Source organism: Osmia lignaria, chromosome 11 (genome assembly GCF_051020975.1).
Source record: "Osmia lignaria lignaria isolate PbOS001 chromosome 11, iyOsmLign1, whole genome shotgun sequence".
NCBI lineage: Eukaryota > Metazoa > Arthropoda > Insecta > Hymenoptera > Megachilidae > Osmia > Osmia lignaria.
In genome coordinates this window covers 10,284,762-10,302,751 of record NC_135042.1, presented here as the reverse complement: position 1 = coordinate 10,302,751, position 17,990 = coordinate 10,284,762, and the positions used below count along the sequence as shown (strand labels likewise).

Here is a 17,990-nt window from a genome sequence, read left to right as displayed (position 1 = left end):
TGTGACACGCATAGTCTTTGGAAAGTGTTATTACTTTTAAGAGTTCGTTTAGTATCCTTTCTTTTTTTTTTTTTTCCTTTTCGTTCTTGTTTTCTTTCATGAAGATATGATATAAAATGGATAGATTTGGTCGCGTCTATACTCGGCTACTTACAATAACGTACGACGTGTCTGTGTCACACACCTTTCGTTACACGTTATATCACAGAGTTTAAGAAATTTCGAGCGAAACCTTTGAAAATAACTGCTGCTCGTCCCGTCATCTCATTTTACAAAAAAAGTCCTCGTAAGAGAAATAGTCTGACGTTTCTGAACGTTTCCTGGTACGTTACGTGGTAATGGATGATCTCTACAAAAAATATTCGTATTATATATTTTTAAGTAACTACTATTTACACACGGTGGTAATATTTGACCGTAATACAACCTAGCTTCAGTAATTCTGATAGTAAATACGAGTTACGTTCGCGTACTTTTTTTCAAACAATTATCTCATTCGCTCGATGTACCCATAGCGAATCGATCATTGTACTATCGTGACTGTCCTCTTTTGCATAATCTTTAACCCTTTCTCTGTGCCGTGCGATAATCGAAAATTGATCTCTTGGAAGCTTGACGAGTAATATTTATTTCAATGCTTCCAGAAGATACCTGTATCCTGTCGTGGTTCGATAACGAAAGGGTTAAATCATTGACTGCCATACCTAAACTGAATTTTTCAATCTAACGCTTCAATTTACTATGCTTCGAATTACTGGTGTACTATTAGTGATATTCGGAATAATCTTCCTTTCTTTATACGAATAAATGAAATTCGTGACACTGATCTAACAGCGATGACAGTCAACGCGTCAAGTATCTCATCCGAAGAAACAGTCAAAGTCAATTGAAATCCATGATTAAAAATCCAATTCCGTCCATCGAGGGGTGTCAATGCAATAAAATAAAATTCATAGAAGAAATCTCGCGCGTCCCCATTTAAACGACCAGTAGACTAGAATATTTCAAGTAGATCCTCCCTTTGTCTAGTTGTTCCACACGTGTCAGTCACTTTTTAACACCAGCAGTTTCCGTCGTCTTCCCGACAGTCTTTTTGTGTACACTCGGTATCGTCCTCGACGCGTTCACGTTTCTGTTGGCCTCGAATTTTTGCTGCAGAGATGCCACGTTCGATTTGCTGCTAGCTGCCCTTTGCACCGCGTTCGTCTTCGTTCCTAAATCTCCGGTCTTCGTTTCCGTTTTCTGATTCGATTTCGACAACGCGTTCTTCGTCGTTGCATCCTTCGCGGTCGTTGATAAAGATTTGGTGACGTTAACGTTACCACCGACCGAAAACGGTTTCTTCTTCTCCAAAGGGGGACCGGTACCCTTGGAGGCAACGTTCGACGGCTTCGGCGGCGTGGAGGTTGCCTTGGCGTTTCCTCGAGGAAGCGTCGGCGTTTTTTGAACATTCTTCGGCTGTAAACTTAGCTTTGGATTGTTTCCAAGAACATCCGGTGATTTTGTACTGTTTTGGTTGGAATTCGAACAACTAGACACTAAATCAGGGCTGTTCAACCTTCCCCCGTTATCCTTAGGACTACAAGGCACAGTTTTCATGGATAATTTATTGTGAGAATCCTTATCCAAGCTACCGGTGCTGTTTTTATTACTTTTAGTCTCTGAATCTTGGCTCACTGTATCCAAGTTTGAACTCTGTTTAGTTCCATGTTTAGACTTTGATGCGGTGTCCACGCTTTGCCTGCTATCTTTCGACGTTCTGATGTTCGGTGGGGTTTTTGTTCTTCCAAGAGGTGGTTTCAACGGTTGTTCCTTACCGTCGACCGTGTCCTCCTCGCTCTTCGAGTTCGTCGATGCACGTTGAATGCCTCGAGTTTTCAGAGGAGCGAGTGGCTTACGGTGTACGACCTCTTCCGCCGGTTTCATACCCAGCTCTTTCGATATATCGTCGTTCAAATTCGGGTTCGTCGAACTCAGAGACACTGGTTTATTTTTGTTCAACGTTTTCGCGTCTGGCACGACTTTGTTCGACTGTTGCTGGGGCACGTTCAACGCCGAAGGATTCAAGTAGCCCGAACTGGTCGTCGAACTGGAGGAGTTGAACTTGCCGGAGGTAGAATTCGAATAAATGCTGCCCGGTGATTTGTAGTGGTTCGAGTTCACGTAAGCGCCTAGGGAACTGTTGGAGCCCAAGTCTTCCATGTTCTTCGAATTCTCAGCCTCCTGTCCCTTCTTCAGTGTGGCGGTCGAGTATATGGAATCAAAGTTTCGATTCGATATCTCCGATACGATCTCCGACAACAGACCCATCGACTCTAATCCAGCAGAGTTGGACGTTGTCTCCACGCGTTTCGGTTGTTTGTACTCGTTGTCGACCTGCTTCTTCTCCAATTCCGGATTCTTTCGATTCTTCTCGGGAACAGCCTCCTCTATGACAGCGTAAATATTATCGTTCGTTGGCGATTCTTCGGTGATCTTAGTCAAAGACGAGTCAGAGACGAGATTCATGCAGTCGTCGTAAGCATTGTCCACTACCTTTTGCATATTCTTCACTTGCGGAGTTTGGTAACCGGGTAGACCAGGAATCTTCCCTGTCTCGTTGATCTTGTCCGTGGTGGTGGCCGTGGATGTAGGAGGTCCTGGAGGTGGAGCAGTGGGTCTGGTACTAGCTGGAATACTCGTTGGTCTCTTGACCGGTGTCGTCTGTCTCATGGATCCAAAGGTTTGGATCGTTGGTCTTGGTGTGACCTTGTTGTCCCTCATCGACTGAGCCCGTAGCACCACGTTTTTCTTATCCACATCAGTGGCAGGGATCACGGAGATGGCTGGTGTGGGTATCTCGATCTCCTTCTGAGGGATAGGGTTGGAGATCTCCAAGTTCCTTAAGATTTCTTTATCGATCACCTTGTTCGCTTTAAGGTGCTGCGTTCTAGGTAAAGAATTAGTGTTCTTCTCGTCTTTTTGGGACGCTTGCAGTCCCACCTTTATGATACCAGAGTTTGGTCGAAGCATGTTGGCTAATCTGTTCAGGGTACCGCTCTTGTCGGCTTTCTTTTCGACGGGTTCAGGCACCAGGACGTTTGTCAAGGGTGTACTGTTGGGTCTGGGAGGTTTTTGGATATCGTTGGAAAGAGGAGGAGCCGGAGCTGGCCTGGTGGGTCCATCAGGAGGTCTAGTGGAGGTCTTGGGAGACACTAACTCCACGGAGGTGCAGGTTGTCGCTGCCAGCACCGGACTACTGATCAGAGGACGGGCGGTGCAGCCTGGATTCAAAGGCGGCAGAGTTGGTGCAACGGATGCATCGTTGAAGCTAGACGTCGTGTTCAATAAAGAGCTTCTCGACGGATTATTCTTCGGGATAGTCTTGATGTTGGTTTTGATGGCTACGGTTGGGATCGTAGGCGGAGGTGGTGCCGGTTTATTCGGCTCAGGTGGTTTCGTTTGACTCTTGATCGGTGTGATCGTGAAGCCTTTGAACTGGCCGAACAGGTTATTGTTGTAAGGCTTGTCCGGTTGGGCTTTCGGCAACAAGCTCGCGCACGCTGGATCTTGGCTCAGCCTAGAATCGATCGTTTCGATGCTACGAGGCAAAGGACTGGAACGATCGATCGTTTTGATGGATAGTCCGTTGTGGCCGCGATCGGTCCTGAAATTTTAAGCACAAGTGTAAGCCAAGGAATCGAGGTGTCGCAAGCAGGCTACGTTCTTCCACTCTTTTTCTTTTTATTCTTCAAACACCACCGACACATGCAGTTGCAAAGAACCAAACGTGTGCTGGTCAAACGAGCCACCAAAAAAAGAAAAAAAAAAAAACGCATGCAAACACGCGATAAATTTGCTGGGGATTGTTAGTCAAAGATTAAAGTGTTAGTAGCAAGCGTTTCTGGAAGAAGGAAGTTCTTGATTGCATAAGAAAACTGTGTACACTTTGTATAAAATGCTACTTTTATTGAATAAACTTTTACAACTTATCCGTTCAAGTGTCAGCTGTTTCAATGATAAAATATTGAAAATATTCATTGACACTAAAAAAAAAAAAAAATGAGATAATCAAACGTTGACTCTTGTTTATGTTTTCATCGAGAATCGTTCCGATTATAGACTGATCTTTAATTCTGACTCATCGACTTAGTCATTAAGATAGACGTTTCAGTGATCTTAAAAATGCAAAAGCCATAGAAAAGAAACTCACGCATGCTCATGCTCGTGTCACAACTTCTATGCATGCTCTACGTTTATGCTTCTTCATCGTCTCTTGAAACATGACTTTCAAGCTTTTCGAGCTGACAGAGAAGCATTTTCTTATACTTCATTATCACCCATTTTTTGGTACTGTTATACGGTGTAAAAGTATCTATAATGTTCTAATGATATCACGTCAATATACATGTGTCTATCGTATAAATTGAGCATGAAACGATACTAGTAACGTAATAATAATAATAGTAATAATAATAATAATAAATGAATAAATAAATCAGCTAGACGCGAAATTGACGTACACGTTATACACATAAAGTAATATATTTTTTTTCCTCCGATTACTTGTAAAAATATATCTAGTTGAAATATCGTTTGGAACGTACACTACGATAGGAGTGAAGTATTTTTCCATACGAGTTGCGCGGTGCCCGAAGATATTTCTTTTAAACACTTAATCTTAAGTACATTGGTTCGTGTATTCTCTATGAGAAAAAGCCCTGCGTTGGAGTATTCGTTAATTAGACTTATTACGATGATAAAAATCACAGCGTACACTATATACGAGTTCGTTTTGGCAATTATAAGGATTCGACTGGGTTAACCATCACCGTTATCGTCAACCCTGTACGTGATAATGCAAAGGTCGTAGCTACGATAACACGAAGCTCTTTGCTACGACGTTCGCACTAGAAAAAAGTAGTATATTAAAATAAGAGGAGATTAAAAAGAAATAAAAATAATAAAAAACAAAACAGAGGAAAAAGTATCAGATTAGATCTTTGGCTTTAAACTTTGAGCCGGGGCCGGTGGAGGGGGTGGTTTTTTGTTATAATAAGGAGCAGGTGCCTTGGTGAACGGCTTCTCGTCGGCTAACAAGGGTTCACCTGTCTCTGGCGTAACGGCAGAACTGCTGCTAGGACTTTCGTTCAGATGTTCGAACTTCGTCACCATTTTAGACGTCAGCCCCTCGTTATTCTTAGAGGGCTTTTTCTGCATCTGTTGAATACACTCGGCTATTTTCGAGCCCAATTCCGACCTAACCGTATTTTTCCTCGTTTGAGACTCTAGCGACGGCGACGAAACGGCTAAACGTACGCAATCCGAGCTCTCGGTTGAGGTTTTATCGTTATTCCTCTGATCCATGTTTGCAAGCAACATCGACTTTCTGTAAGCGATGCTGTTGCTGCAGTTAATAGCGTCTGGGTTAGTGGTCGATATCAGATCGGTTTTAGTTATCTGAAGCTTCTCTTTGTCCGGCCGATTCTGGCTGATCGTGAATATTCGGCCGGTGTTAGAAGAGTTCTCTTGCCGGGGCGAGAAGAATATCGCTACTCTCCCGTAAAAGTTTTTACCGATCATGTGACCCGAGTTTACGCTGCGAGCACCGCGCGACGCAAAAGCATGCGGTTTATGTGTCTCTTTAACGCGATCGAGACTAGATACGTACGTTGACATCATTCCTTTTTTCCAGTGTTGGCCAGGGTTTCTCACGTACCAAACGCCGAACGAGGACAGGGCAATCATCGGTACTATGCCCAAGAAGATAATGTACAGAGCCATTATAAAGTCGTTTCTCGCTGTAACACACGAACGTGACCGAGAATTGATCATGTTAAATGATTGCTTAAAATTATCGTCAACGATTTAGAAGCGATTCGAACGAAATCAAATGTACCATTTGGATCCTCGGCTGGACCGCTGTCCTCGGAACCACCGACGCCAGGTTGAGTGCAATCGGGCGGCCGGAAGCCACGACTGCAGTGACAGTGTCCCAAACTGTTGCACACACCGTTGCCTCCGCAATTATTGGGACACGCTTTCCCTCCGGACACGGATGCGCGTAGATCGGCAACCGTCATGCACTTCTGATTGACGCACATCTAAATTAGAGAAATTTATCAAATTACCCAAAGCTTTCACCGTTACCTTCCGAGCGTAGATTGCATTATACAAGGTCTCGAAGTAGAAATCATTTCGTTCTCATCCTGGAATCATTTATTACCTTCCCAGGTGCACACTTGGCGCCGTCTGGAGCAAGACCAGGGTCTACCTGATTCAATCCCAGATCCACGATAGCCGAGCGACAGGGTATAATCTTCCCCCCGTTGTTGATGAACGAGTGACTTAGTATCGCCACGGATTCCATACCGAACTCTAGCCTCTCGTTCAGGTGTTTGCAGTGAAGCATCCCGCAAAGAAGATTCCTAAAACCCAATCAAAAATATCCATACTTTACATTATCTAAGAGAACATGAAACAGAGAAGAAGAAGATCGAATCTTACTCGTCGGTGCACCTGACGTAGCTGGATGCGACCCTGTTGTAGCCGCAGTTCCCATGTTTCGTGCCCCTGTTGTTCATGTCGTAGCACTGGGCGTCGGACGACGAACCCGTAGGACCCCAGAGTAATTTGCACTGATCGTTGTGCGTCCTGCACGAGCCTTGGTAGCAGAAAGCTTTTCCCATACTGCACGATTCCCCGTCCATCTTGAACACGTCCACCGGACAGTATTCGCTCTGTCCGGTGCAATACTCCGGCAAATCGCATTCGTGTTCCGCGCTTCTGCATTCGGTGCCAGCGCTCTTCGGTCGACAGGTCTTCAGATCGCAACACTCTCCGGTAGCGCAGCTAGCGTTGCTGTGCAACATGCAGGTGGTTACGTTGCAACAAGGATTGTCGCAATTCTCCTTCAAGCCACAGTCGCATTGTTCCCCTGGTTCGACGAATCCGTTGCCACAAATTGGACTGTCGAAAAGCTTCGGCGGTTTGTTCCTCAGGCAGTAATCCATGCCGTGTTCGAAGGCCAACGCTAGATGTTCCAGAGAACACGTCGACCAGTGTGTCGGTCCCGAGGAGCCGCTCGACGATGCCATGATGCATCTGTAATCGGATGCAATCGAGCGTGTTTAGAGGACGATAGCCGTTACTACGACCGCGACGAAACGACGATAATCGCAATCACGCCCTCCGCGCACAAATTGACGAATCTGTTTCACAAAGGACCGTGGGATCAAAGGGCGGCGGCGTTACTTCATTCGAAGTTCAGTTACGACACTCTACCGTACGAGGAGTTTTATTTACAAAATGTGTTCGTTAAGGATAAAAGGAACTTACTTCTCTTCAGGGCATTCGCAATCGGCGGAATCGTGTTCCATCCCGAAATTGTGACCCATTTCATGAGCCACGGTGGCCGCCACTAATCCAACGACGTTCGAGTGATCCATCGAGACCCCACCGGAAAATTCGTACGTACATATTGGTCCCTTAAGCGCTTTTCCTACCACGCCTCCGCCGAAGGTGATTCGCCTACGAGTTTCAAACATTCTCGCTGAACAATCGGCAAAAGTAAAGTGCAGCTCTGGCGCGGCATCAGCTCGCGATGACACGGGATTTCCATCGCTCTTCTACTTACGTTAACAGTTGGGCGTTGTCGTTCGGCATGTCTTGGACTAGCTTCTCTCTCCTGTAACGAAGGAAATTCGAGAGGGTGGTGTCCCCGTTTGTAGACAGAGTGATCTCGTCCGTGTCAGTCCAAACTTGTACACCGACCAGGGCGATGAATATGTTCAGCGGCATGTACAACTGAAACGCGATAGATTTTCATAAAAATCTCATTGCATTTAACGCGTTAACTCTTCGCAAGGTCTGACCCTTTGATACTATGCATCTTTCCAATATACGAACGTTTTTTATTCAAAAACACCTGACCGCGTGATCGTCCAAGCATCGTTGAACTTCGCATCTCGAATGTGAATCGTTTATAAAATTCAATCATCATCTCGTATCTCGAATACACCGTTTTACAGAGGTTGGGTCAGGATTGGCCCGAGGGTCAAAGAGGATATACTAACAGCATTGATGATGTTTGCAATGTCCTTGCAGTGTTGATACACCTTGTCCAGGTTCTCGTCGAGAGCAATGTACTCCTTCTTATCGATCACCAGCACCAACTCCACGTATCTGGAATGTCTGTTCGCGTTGTAGGGTCCTCGAATCACCTCGGTCGCTCTTTTGTGCTGTAAGAAAAGCCTCTTTCCAATTGCTAGTCTAAACCAGAATATCGAAAGGTCTACTAGTGTATTTGAGAATGTAAAGCTTCTCTATCGAAGCTTCGTAGCGAGGGAAAAACAATCGATTGGTTCCTACCCTGGTAGCTCTGTTGACGATCTTGCGGTGTTCATGGTCGGTAACATGGTGCGCCGTTCCTTCGTAACCTGTGCCGAACAAAAAACAGCCAAGATGATCGTCGCGTCGCGTCGCTCGGATTCTCGGTAAACTTAAGGACAAAGAGTCGAGGGAGCTAGTAGAATCTTGCTCCCACATTCGTTAAGACCGTTAAGGAGAGACCAGTGTCCGGGAGACAGGTCTTCCAGTCCAGGAAAGGAGCGATGCGTGCGTTACAAGGGACAAGGGTAACACAGCACTGGAAACGAACCGATTCCTTTCATGGGATCTCCCCTATCTCGCTAGGAAGCGCGATAACCTTGCAGATGGATGTTACGTTGGCTATCGATCAGATCCAGTTCATCGATAAGCCTCGATGACACGAGGATCGGAAATTTTACATCTTTTAAATCCTCCAGATGGAGGATAGCCCTTTTCGAGATTTTACTTTGGGATTTACAATCCAGAAATTGGAAATTCTTACAATTACTATGGAATTACTTTCAAGATTTCTAATCAATGCGTCGAGGGATAATTACCGCAGGTGTGATTGGCGACGAGATCGTTGTGCTTGTAGACGTAATGGTTCGAATCCAAGGATTCCTTCTCCGGGTGAATGTGGTGAAGGTTCTCGCCGTCGAAAACAACACCGCGCAATCCTCTGCAGGTAGATAATGCTACCCAGGAGCCAGGAACGTCTCGAACGCTACCTTGATAGTGGCAGAGTTCCTAGAAATTGCGAAACGCTCTTCTTTTTACAGTTTCAAAAATGAATTCCAACGCAAGTTTGTGGTCTCTGTTATACCTCCAGGGTGTAATATATTTTAACGAGACGAGAAATAAACGATGACTAAGAAAGATTCTCGTCTCGAGTGGAGACGAAATCCGAGAATGAATTTTCCACGACTTATCCTGGATTCTCGAGACGCGTAGCACCGTTCGCTCGTGCATTCGACCCGCTACAAATATAGTTGGCCCAGATTCAGCTGGGCCAGGCCAGCCAGTCGCCTTTTCGACTTCCTTTTGCTCCTTTCTCCCGAATAAGGATCCGCGCCGTTTCGAAATGCAAACGTCATCGAAAAACGCGAGAAAACCGATTTATCGCACGATTATCCCCGTGATGCGACCTTTTGCGCAACTTCTTTCAACGCTTTCCCCGTTCAACTTTCCTTCGGGCTATAAATTATCATTTATAACACAACTATTAGAGGTGTGCGAGTACTCGTAATTTACAACTCGGTTCGATTGTTCGAGCCGAGCCGAGCGATCGAATTTGCTGAATTACTCGAAATCGACGAACTGTTTGAAACAAAAGTAAGCTACTCGAATATTCGAGTAGTTCGATTTTTCCGAGTAGCTTGCTTTTGTTTCAAACAGTTCGTCGATTTCGAATAATTCGGCAAATTCAAGCGCTCGGCTCGGCTCGACCGACCGATCATTGTTTCCCTCGAAATAACGAGTACTATTCGAGCAGTCGTAAAACTTCGATTTACTTGAAGATGAATTTTCAGTTCGAATATTCGAGTAGTTCGATTTTTCCGAGTAGCTCGCTTTTGTTTCAAACAGTTCGTCGATTATCGAATAATTCGGCAAATTCAAACCGACCGATCATTCTTTGACTCGAAATTCGAGTACTCGCACACCTCTAACAACTATCCTATCGTACAACAGTCTGGACGCTCTGATGTATATATAAATTTCGAACAAAAACAAAAAGCGTCGACCAAAGGAAATGAAATTTGACGAAAGTTTCTTTCAGCAGGACCAGCGGAGGAGAGAGAGAGAAAGCCAGACAGAAGAGAACAAATGGTAATAATTACTTTAATTTCGACTGTGAAAGCTCCGGGTAGTATTCTAACTAGTTAGATTCGCAGAATTTCCCTCGTTTAAACGACCAAAATTAGCTCGTCCGCTCGACACCGAGGGACCGGATAAACTGCGCCGAGAAAGAGAAAGATATTGCAACTGGACGCGCCAATTCATTTATTCAATTGCGTAAAATGTGGAACCGACGACAACAGAGCGCAACGAACCCGCCCTCCCCGGCCCCGGGCTCGATGAAAACACGTCCTGACGATGTTTTATGCCTGCCCATTAACCGTAAATAACACGGCTCGCAAAAATTTATATCAATGGCTGGTGTTTGAATCGTTAAAAAAAAAAAAACAGCTCTCGACGGCTATTTTTCTTTCTTTCTCCTCTCGCCCCATGGAAAGCTTGTTATTCTTCTCGCGTGATTCACGGGAACGCGGGAGATTCGTGAAAAATATGAATTGTTGCGAAATGAAAGGAACGGAAAATTCTGTGGAGAAAACGTAATCCGAGCGTAATTTCATTTTCTTTTTTCCGCGAATGACGTATGTGCAGATCGTAGAAAGCTCAGTTATTAATTACACCTGTTCTTATTAATACGATCTGTTCCAAATAAAACTTCGCGTCGAAGAAAGGAAGACTTTTATTTTAACACTCGGATCCTCGTGTTTTCTCGGATTCTTCCAGAGGAGCGGCAAATATGCGATAAGGGATGATTCTCCATCGCCTCTAAATGCAAACCCGATTTTTCAGTAAAAAACGATTTTCCGTCAGGAAAGTTGACCGAAAACGGGGAACGGTTAACCAAAGGTGAAGCGTAACCAATGCTCGGTTTAGGGTTTGCTGTACACGCTACCGGTAAACTTTATTTAAGAGTGATCGATACTCTCGAAACGTCCACGTCCGTTTATACACGCTCGTCCTGGGAACGCACGGTCGGACACTGAGTCACCGTGATCGATTCTCGCGTTCTTTGCGCCTATATACCTGGACAACGTGTACAAAGAATTTCCACCTACGCTACGCACACATTTACCCATTAGCCAGGATAAGCACTCACATTTTTCGACGGGAGGTGCTCTTTGTAGGTGCCGCGATGCTGATGACGTTGCTGGTATCCGACCGGGATGAGATCGGTGTTCAGCCTGAGATCCAGGATGCGTTTCACCCCGTCCAGCTCGAAGCCCACCGTCAATACATCCGCGTGCTCCACGTCCTGAAAACGAAACGACAACGAGAAATTAGTTTAAGTGAGAAAATGTTGCGGTACATCTTGTATTCGAAATTGGTATATTCGAATGCATTGTAATCGAAACTCGGCATTATGCACCTGTTGCGCTCTGGGTTGGCGGAAAATCTCCAAGATCGAGATAAAGGAAGAGGAAGGTTGATAAAGGTGGTAGGAAAATCGGAATCGACTTACGTAGCTGGAAAATACTTTCACAGCTAACGACTCGATGATACGGAGGCAATTATTCACGGCTCGTTTGTGTTGCTTCGCTTTCTAATTATTTCGAGAAGGGAGATCGGGTACGCTTTCGAGTCGCATCGAAATTAATCGAATTTTCAGCCTGCATTTTTCCACGCGAACTCGCTCGACCGTTTCGCTGCAGCGGGGCGTCGATCGCGGAGCCGGAAAGTCGACCGTTTATAAAATTTATATTCCCTCCGTTCGAGGGAATCTGGAACTTTATTTTCTTTTTTTTTTTTTTCAACGAGCGCGTGCCGACCAGCCAAATGAATTTACGAATCTCGTTTGCGCGACCTCCCACGCTCCCTCGAACCCGCCCTATGTTTAATTCATAGAGGATACACGTCCCGTTCGTCCATTCCTCCCCAAACTGGAAACACCCGCGTAGCTACCGACTGTATCCAAGGAACGAACCTCTCCCTTCGCCTAAGGGATGGAAGTAGAGGGTCGAAAAACCTAATCCACAGGATTTTGCACGGAGATGCTTACGACTTCGAAAAAGAAAAGAAATGTACAGTGAAAAACGCAAATAGGAGTTCTTTCGAAAAGCTATCGTGTTCTCTACTCGTTCATCGCAAAACCAGGACTCGGGGGTCAGAGGCGAGCTCCGAAAAAGGGCCCCTCCACATAAAATAAAATTTATAAAATTAACGTTAAAGCTTGTATAACTAATTTAGATTTGCATTTACATCGATTTTGGGGAGCCCTAGGCGGTCGCCTAGCCTGCCTAGGCCCAGGGCTGGCCCTGTGCAAAACATAAACTATCAGCAAAGACAACACAGAGAAACACAGTTCCGCGGAAAGAGGGCGGTTCGTGAAAATGGTGTGATGGGCGCAGAAAATGGGACAGTAGAATGACTTTTATGGGAGTTTCGCGGAGATCGACCGTTTTAACAGGCTCCTGGTTCATTTGACCCATAGAGAAGGAATTTTCTCACCCGATTATCCGAATTCCGGAGGAAACCCTTCGATCGACGTGAAAGAGCAGGGAAAAGATTTTGATAAATTGCGTGCACGTAGTGGCGATTCAACGTTGTCGAAACAACGGGAGAACAATCGATTCGGGTATTGTCAGGTATTCCTCTATGATTCGTTTGTTGAAACGGAGCAAGGAGAAACCCTGACCCATGGATACATTTGTTTCTCTGGATATCGACACGGAATGAACGCGGGTCACGGTGTAACGGCAACTGGAATATCGAGAAACGTTTCCTGGATTGGCAGCCGGCCAGATTTCGATTGCTGACTGTCCGACGACGATGATAGAATCCCTGGATCCATCTATCCTCGATCCTGGCCGCATCCCCTTCGCGTGGTTGGAATATCTGAAATCCACCAGCCGAGGAAAACAGCATCGTGTATACGCAAAGTGATTGAAAATAAACTAATCACGGCGAGCAGCCAGGCTATTATTGATATTAAGTTGATGACATCAGTCAACGCGTGCTTGATACCACTAAATCATCTAGCATCCCATAACTAAAGGTGTGCCGAGTACTCGTAATTTACAAGCCGAGCTGAACTCGCTTTGATTGTTCCAGCCGAGCGCTTGAATTTTGCCGAATTACTAGAATTCGACGAACTGTTTGAAACAAAAGCGAGCTACTCCAGTATTCGAGCCGTCGTAAAACTTCGATTTACTTGAAGATTAATTTTCAGCTCGAACATTCGCTTTTGTTTCAAACAGTTCGTCGATTTCAAGTAATTCGGCAAATTCAAGCGCTCGGCTTGGCGCGACCGACCGATCGAATTGTTTGACTCGAAATTCGAGTACTCGAATAAATCAAGTACTCGCCCACTACCCACAACTCATCGATTCATCGCGTTAATTTTGCAACGAACTGCACCTGAGCGTTCACGGTCGCCGTGGTGAGATTTGTCCGTGGTCGGGAGATTGGTTAAACGATCTGGTAGGTGAGAGGAAAATAGAATGACGTACATTGGTATCGAACGAATCGCGGTCGGTGGTTGGCGCTAATTGTTACGGCGATAAGCCACGCAAGGGACCCGTTAATTATTCGAAGTGACGGGTTTTCTTGGAAATTCGTGCGGTTAACGAGCTCGCGGTGAGCGAGGCACAATGTACGCAACGTACAGAGAGGCTCTTTGTGGCCGGTGGATAGGATGAAAGGCATCTTTTAATCTTAACTCGGTTCTAGCTCGACTATAGTACGAGATGCTAGAAGCAAACACCGCGCCGTTTTTCGTGTCCTAGAGACGCCTCTAATATCAGCATACAAACCGTCTCTCGCTTCTGGAAACGATTAACGCGATCCGCGAACAGGGAGGAACGATAGAAACTAGGCGAGTCGAAGTTTAACAGACGTAGAAGTTATGAAAAGAGGATAAAGGAGATGGCTATCCCCGATACGTTAGTTAACTACCATGGTCCCGGCAAATTTTTACCCCATGGAATCCATAGAATAGACCGCCAAGATGATCTGTACCAAGTTTTATCCAAATCGATTAATAGGAACATGGTGTGGGAGTGGTCGAAATCCTAGTGCTTTCGGCATCCTAGTTTCCGGATATGTTAAACTAGACAATAATACCTTTCAAATGAGCCCATAAGCATCAAAATTGTCAAACGGGAAATTGGTCAAAACCCGTCGTGAAAAAATGAAGAAAATCTTCAAAGTCGATTTCTGACCAAACTACTCAGCGGATTTTCACAACAGGTTTTGACCAAGTTCCCGTTTGACGATTTTGATGCTCGTTGGCTCATTTGAAAGGTATTATCGTCTAGTTTAACATAACCGGAAACTAGGATGCCGAAAGCACTATTTCGACGACTCCCCATAAAGCTCCATGTTAAAAGAGTCAACATTGGCCGCCATTTTAACCACGTTTCCATTAATCGATTTGGATAAAACTTGGTACAGATCATCTTGGCGGCCTATTCTATGGATTCCATGGGGTAAGAATTTGCCGGGACCATGGGGGTCAACTAACGTATTGGGGATAGTCATCTCCTTTGTACTCGTTTTTCCAAGAGTTTGATAATCGCGTTTCGAAAAGCAGTTCTTTTACACGCTTGTATCGTAGCTCGTCTAAATTGGACGCGTTTAACGCGCGCCGAGCCGTTTCCTCCTCGCGTCTCATCGTGAACATACGAGCGTTCCGAGGCGGAACGCGTTCCATCCATGCAGGATGTGTACGCCACGATACAGAGCAACTGCTCCGTTTCCCTTTGTGGCCGGAAACTTGCGAGCCGGATAAAACGAGCCCTGCACAACGCAATCTCTTTACCTCGATTTTCCACTCCTCTATTTTCCCCATTGCTTTCCTTACCACTACTCTGTTACATCATCCTACACCAGACTATCCTCGACGAGTATCTCCGAGTTGGATCGTGCGCGGATAAACAGGGCCTGAACAACCACCACGGTTTATTGGGCTGCATACCCCTTTCGGTCGGCTTATCGGCTATGGATGCGGTTTACTTTCTTTTCACTTTGCTCCGCCTTTGTTCCTCTCCGGAAAGAAATAAATTAACTCCTTTTTAGCCTGCGGCCGGTTAACCGAATTGCTGCTGGAATTTTTAGATGCGGTTTGTCGGTGGTCGAAAAACAGGAATTTCGGTTTTTCCTTGTTATAAACTGCTCGTACAATTGTTTGCGAAACAAATATTTGCCCGCAATAAAACCGAACCATAAACATTTGTCCAAACGTTTGTTTTCTATCTTTCATGAAAAATTGTTATACGTTTGTTGTACAACTGTGATAACGATGTAATTTCTTTCTGGTTTGGCAATGACTCGGAAAAATTGATATAGATGAGTGTGAAAACGTGTCATGGTAAAAAAAAGAACTGGCTATTCTCTGTTTATATGGAGTATTGATAAAATCGAACGTTTGATAGCATCTCGATAACCCTTATCGTCGAGTTTGATAGAATAAAGCTCGAGCGGGATGTTTTTCGTCTACGAGTAATTGTAGACAGAAATCAGCTGGGAGTTGCGACACACGGTAAGCGACCCTACGTATAGCAGGAAATTAGATTCGTCGCCATGGACAGACGCGCTGATAGCGTTCATTCTTCCCCGTGATAACGAGAAACGAGGTCAATTGCCTTTACTTCGTTCAGGTCCCGGTGCTTAGATCGCTTCTGCATCGCGTTAAACAACGAAACGATTGCATCTTTCGCTCCTTTTCAATATCCACGTCCCCTCGGATTGAATTTCAGCCAATTCGAATTTCTTGGTGTTGCAAGGGAACGCGGTTAATGCTTTCCGATAAAACTTTTCCCCGTAATCGTGTCGATTGGACGGGTTATTCTTCGAGGTATTTGGAACGAGACGATGCCAAGTAGGAGTAGACTCACGGTCGTGTTAACACTTTGATACGTTAAACGACAGATGAAAATAGATCAACGTGGTCAGGGACGGTCTACGACTTCAATTTTTACAGATCTTACACTGCTATATCTCCGAGTACTCGATAAAATTCTTCGTAATCGAGTAATAAAATCGATGAGTCAGCCAGATACGATTAACGCGATAATCAAAATGCGAAACCGTTTTCAGCAGAAATCGCAGAATTCAGCGAGCGGAAATCTAGTTAACGGTGTCCGGGCAGAGCCACTATTTATTTATCCTTCCGCTCTATGCTAATGTTACTGAACTGCTCGCAAACATCATCGTACCGTGAACACGCGTGCAAGTACCTCCGCTAGAACATCGGTCAAACTTTGCTCCTCGCTTGAATCGGTTGTGTTTGCCTTCAGCCGCGCGTAACCTCGAACCGTGTTTCACCTCGACGTGCTTTCGAATCGTTTGCACGTGGATAGGAGCAGACAACTAGACTACTTACACAATCGAGCCGTCTCTAGCGCGTCGATGTTGCGATCGTGTGATTGGCATTGTGATTAGAGGTCCATTTATACCCGGCCAGAGGATAGATGTATGTAAATCGACTTCCGAGCAACGAAATGCAGCTGTTCCGTTTCTAGAGCTCCCTAAGCCCTGTATTTAATTAAACATTGTTCAGTTGCAATTTTTCAACCAATTTCTTCGCGTCGTTTCGCGTCAGAAATACCGAAAAAAAGCAACGATACTTGGTCTGGTTTGTTTTATTTTGAACGGCATACCGCGTTTAAGAGGATTCATCGGTTTATAAATAGCTCGGCTAACAAAACGCTTCTCTGGAACATCTGCTTTCGACGAGCGTATAATAAAGAGGGAATTGCAATGTAGTTTCAGACGGGAGTAGTAGTTTTCAGACACGTTCGACGTTATCGAAGAAAATTTCTCCCGCGACCTCTCGACTCACCGCGACCTACCTGTCGCGATCCTGGATTCCGTATTCGCGGCGCGCGCGTCGCGACGCCTTGCATTTGCATCGAAATCGTTGCACCCGTCGACGGCTACCGTTCAGCATTCTAAGTCGATTGTATGCACGCGGCTATACACCGGGTATATTAAAGCAATCGGGTATCACCGTGTTCGCGGCTAAACTAGTTACCCTTTTGCCATCGAGAAAACAAATTGAACCAAGTGTATTTGGAGCTTATCTATCGAGAAAATTACTCACGTTTTCTTTGCTGGACGAGATCTGCCGCTTGGTCCTTCCGTGATACACTCGTGGTCTGATCAGCGTGTGTCTGCTGAAATCTGGTGACGGTCCTGCAACAGAATCGAGGGGGTGGATCCTTACGATTGTTCAAACTGTAACATTGTCGGGGGAGTTTCGAAGCGGGTGGAGAGGTAAATGGTAGAGGGCTTGGCTCGCGATTCGTCATTCTGTCGGATACACGCTCGAGCGTGGGCAGTTTGAGCGTAGGTATCAAATGAACTGCAATTATTGTCTAACGCGTTCACCGGTTTCACGCTTGCGTTTCGCCTGCCGGCGATGCTCGGCGCTGTTTAGAAAGGCAAAGAAAGAACGGAAAGCTCAAAGAAACATTTCGCGTGTACACCCTGGCTCATTGATATTCATTTATGTCCGCGAAATTATCATCGATCCTTGAACGAAGGATCGCTAAGACCATCGTGGGATTTCGATTTGAACGGTAAATCGTCGGGTCGATGTCGCGAACGGAACCGACGAAACGCGGGCACATGTGCACCCCGTTTATGGGAACGGAGATTGACGTCAAGGGTAACGTGAGAGAAAAAAAGGCGGCCTCGCAAAAAGATTAGCCAAATGTAGGGACGATTCGGTGGGCCAAACGATTAACCCGTATCCCTTGACGCAAACACCTCGAACGTTTCTTAAGCGGAACTCGACTCGGCGAGCGCGACACGAGATTAATAATTTCCGTCTATGTATCCCGCAAATCGGTCAAAGCAGCGTGATAAATGGTGATAATTATATATGCACACGCGGAGACGAATTAGCC

The 17,990-nt window shown here is 45.4% G+C and overlaps 1 protein-coding gene across 3 annotated transcripts in view; it reads right to left on the bottom strand.

Moving 5' to 3' along the window:
- Positions 1-57: 57 nt before the first annotated feature.
- Positions 58-17,990, bottom strand: part of Meltrin (disintegrin and metalloproteinase domain-containing protein meltrin) — a 40,944-nt gene continuing 23,011 nt past the window's right edge. The window contains exons 2-13 of one of the 3 annotated variants that reach the window (XM_034323275.2): positions 17,183-17,274; positions 11,240-11,395; positions 8,907-9,096; positions 8,350-8,417; positions 8,055-8,219; positions 7,616-7,785; positions 7,318-7,509; positions 6,487-7,083; positions 6,206-6,407; positions 5,879-6,083; positions 5,651-5,780; positions 58-3,646 (exon numbers count right to left, since the gene is read on the bottom strand). In XM_034323275.2, the coding sequence (XP_034179166.2) occupies positions 1,048-3,646; positions 5,651-5,780; positions 5,879-6,083; positions 6,206-6,407; positions 6,487-7,083; positions 7,318-7,509; positions 7,616-7,785; positions 8,055-8,219; positions 8,350-8,417; positions 8,907-9,096; positions 11,240-11,395; positions 17,183-17,274 (4,766 nt within the window). In that variant the 3' untranslated portion in view covers positions 58-1,047. The other 2 variants (XM_034323276.2, XM_076690887.1) reach the window with 2 other exon arrangements.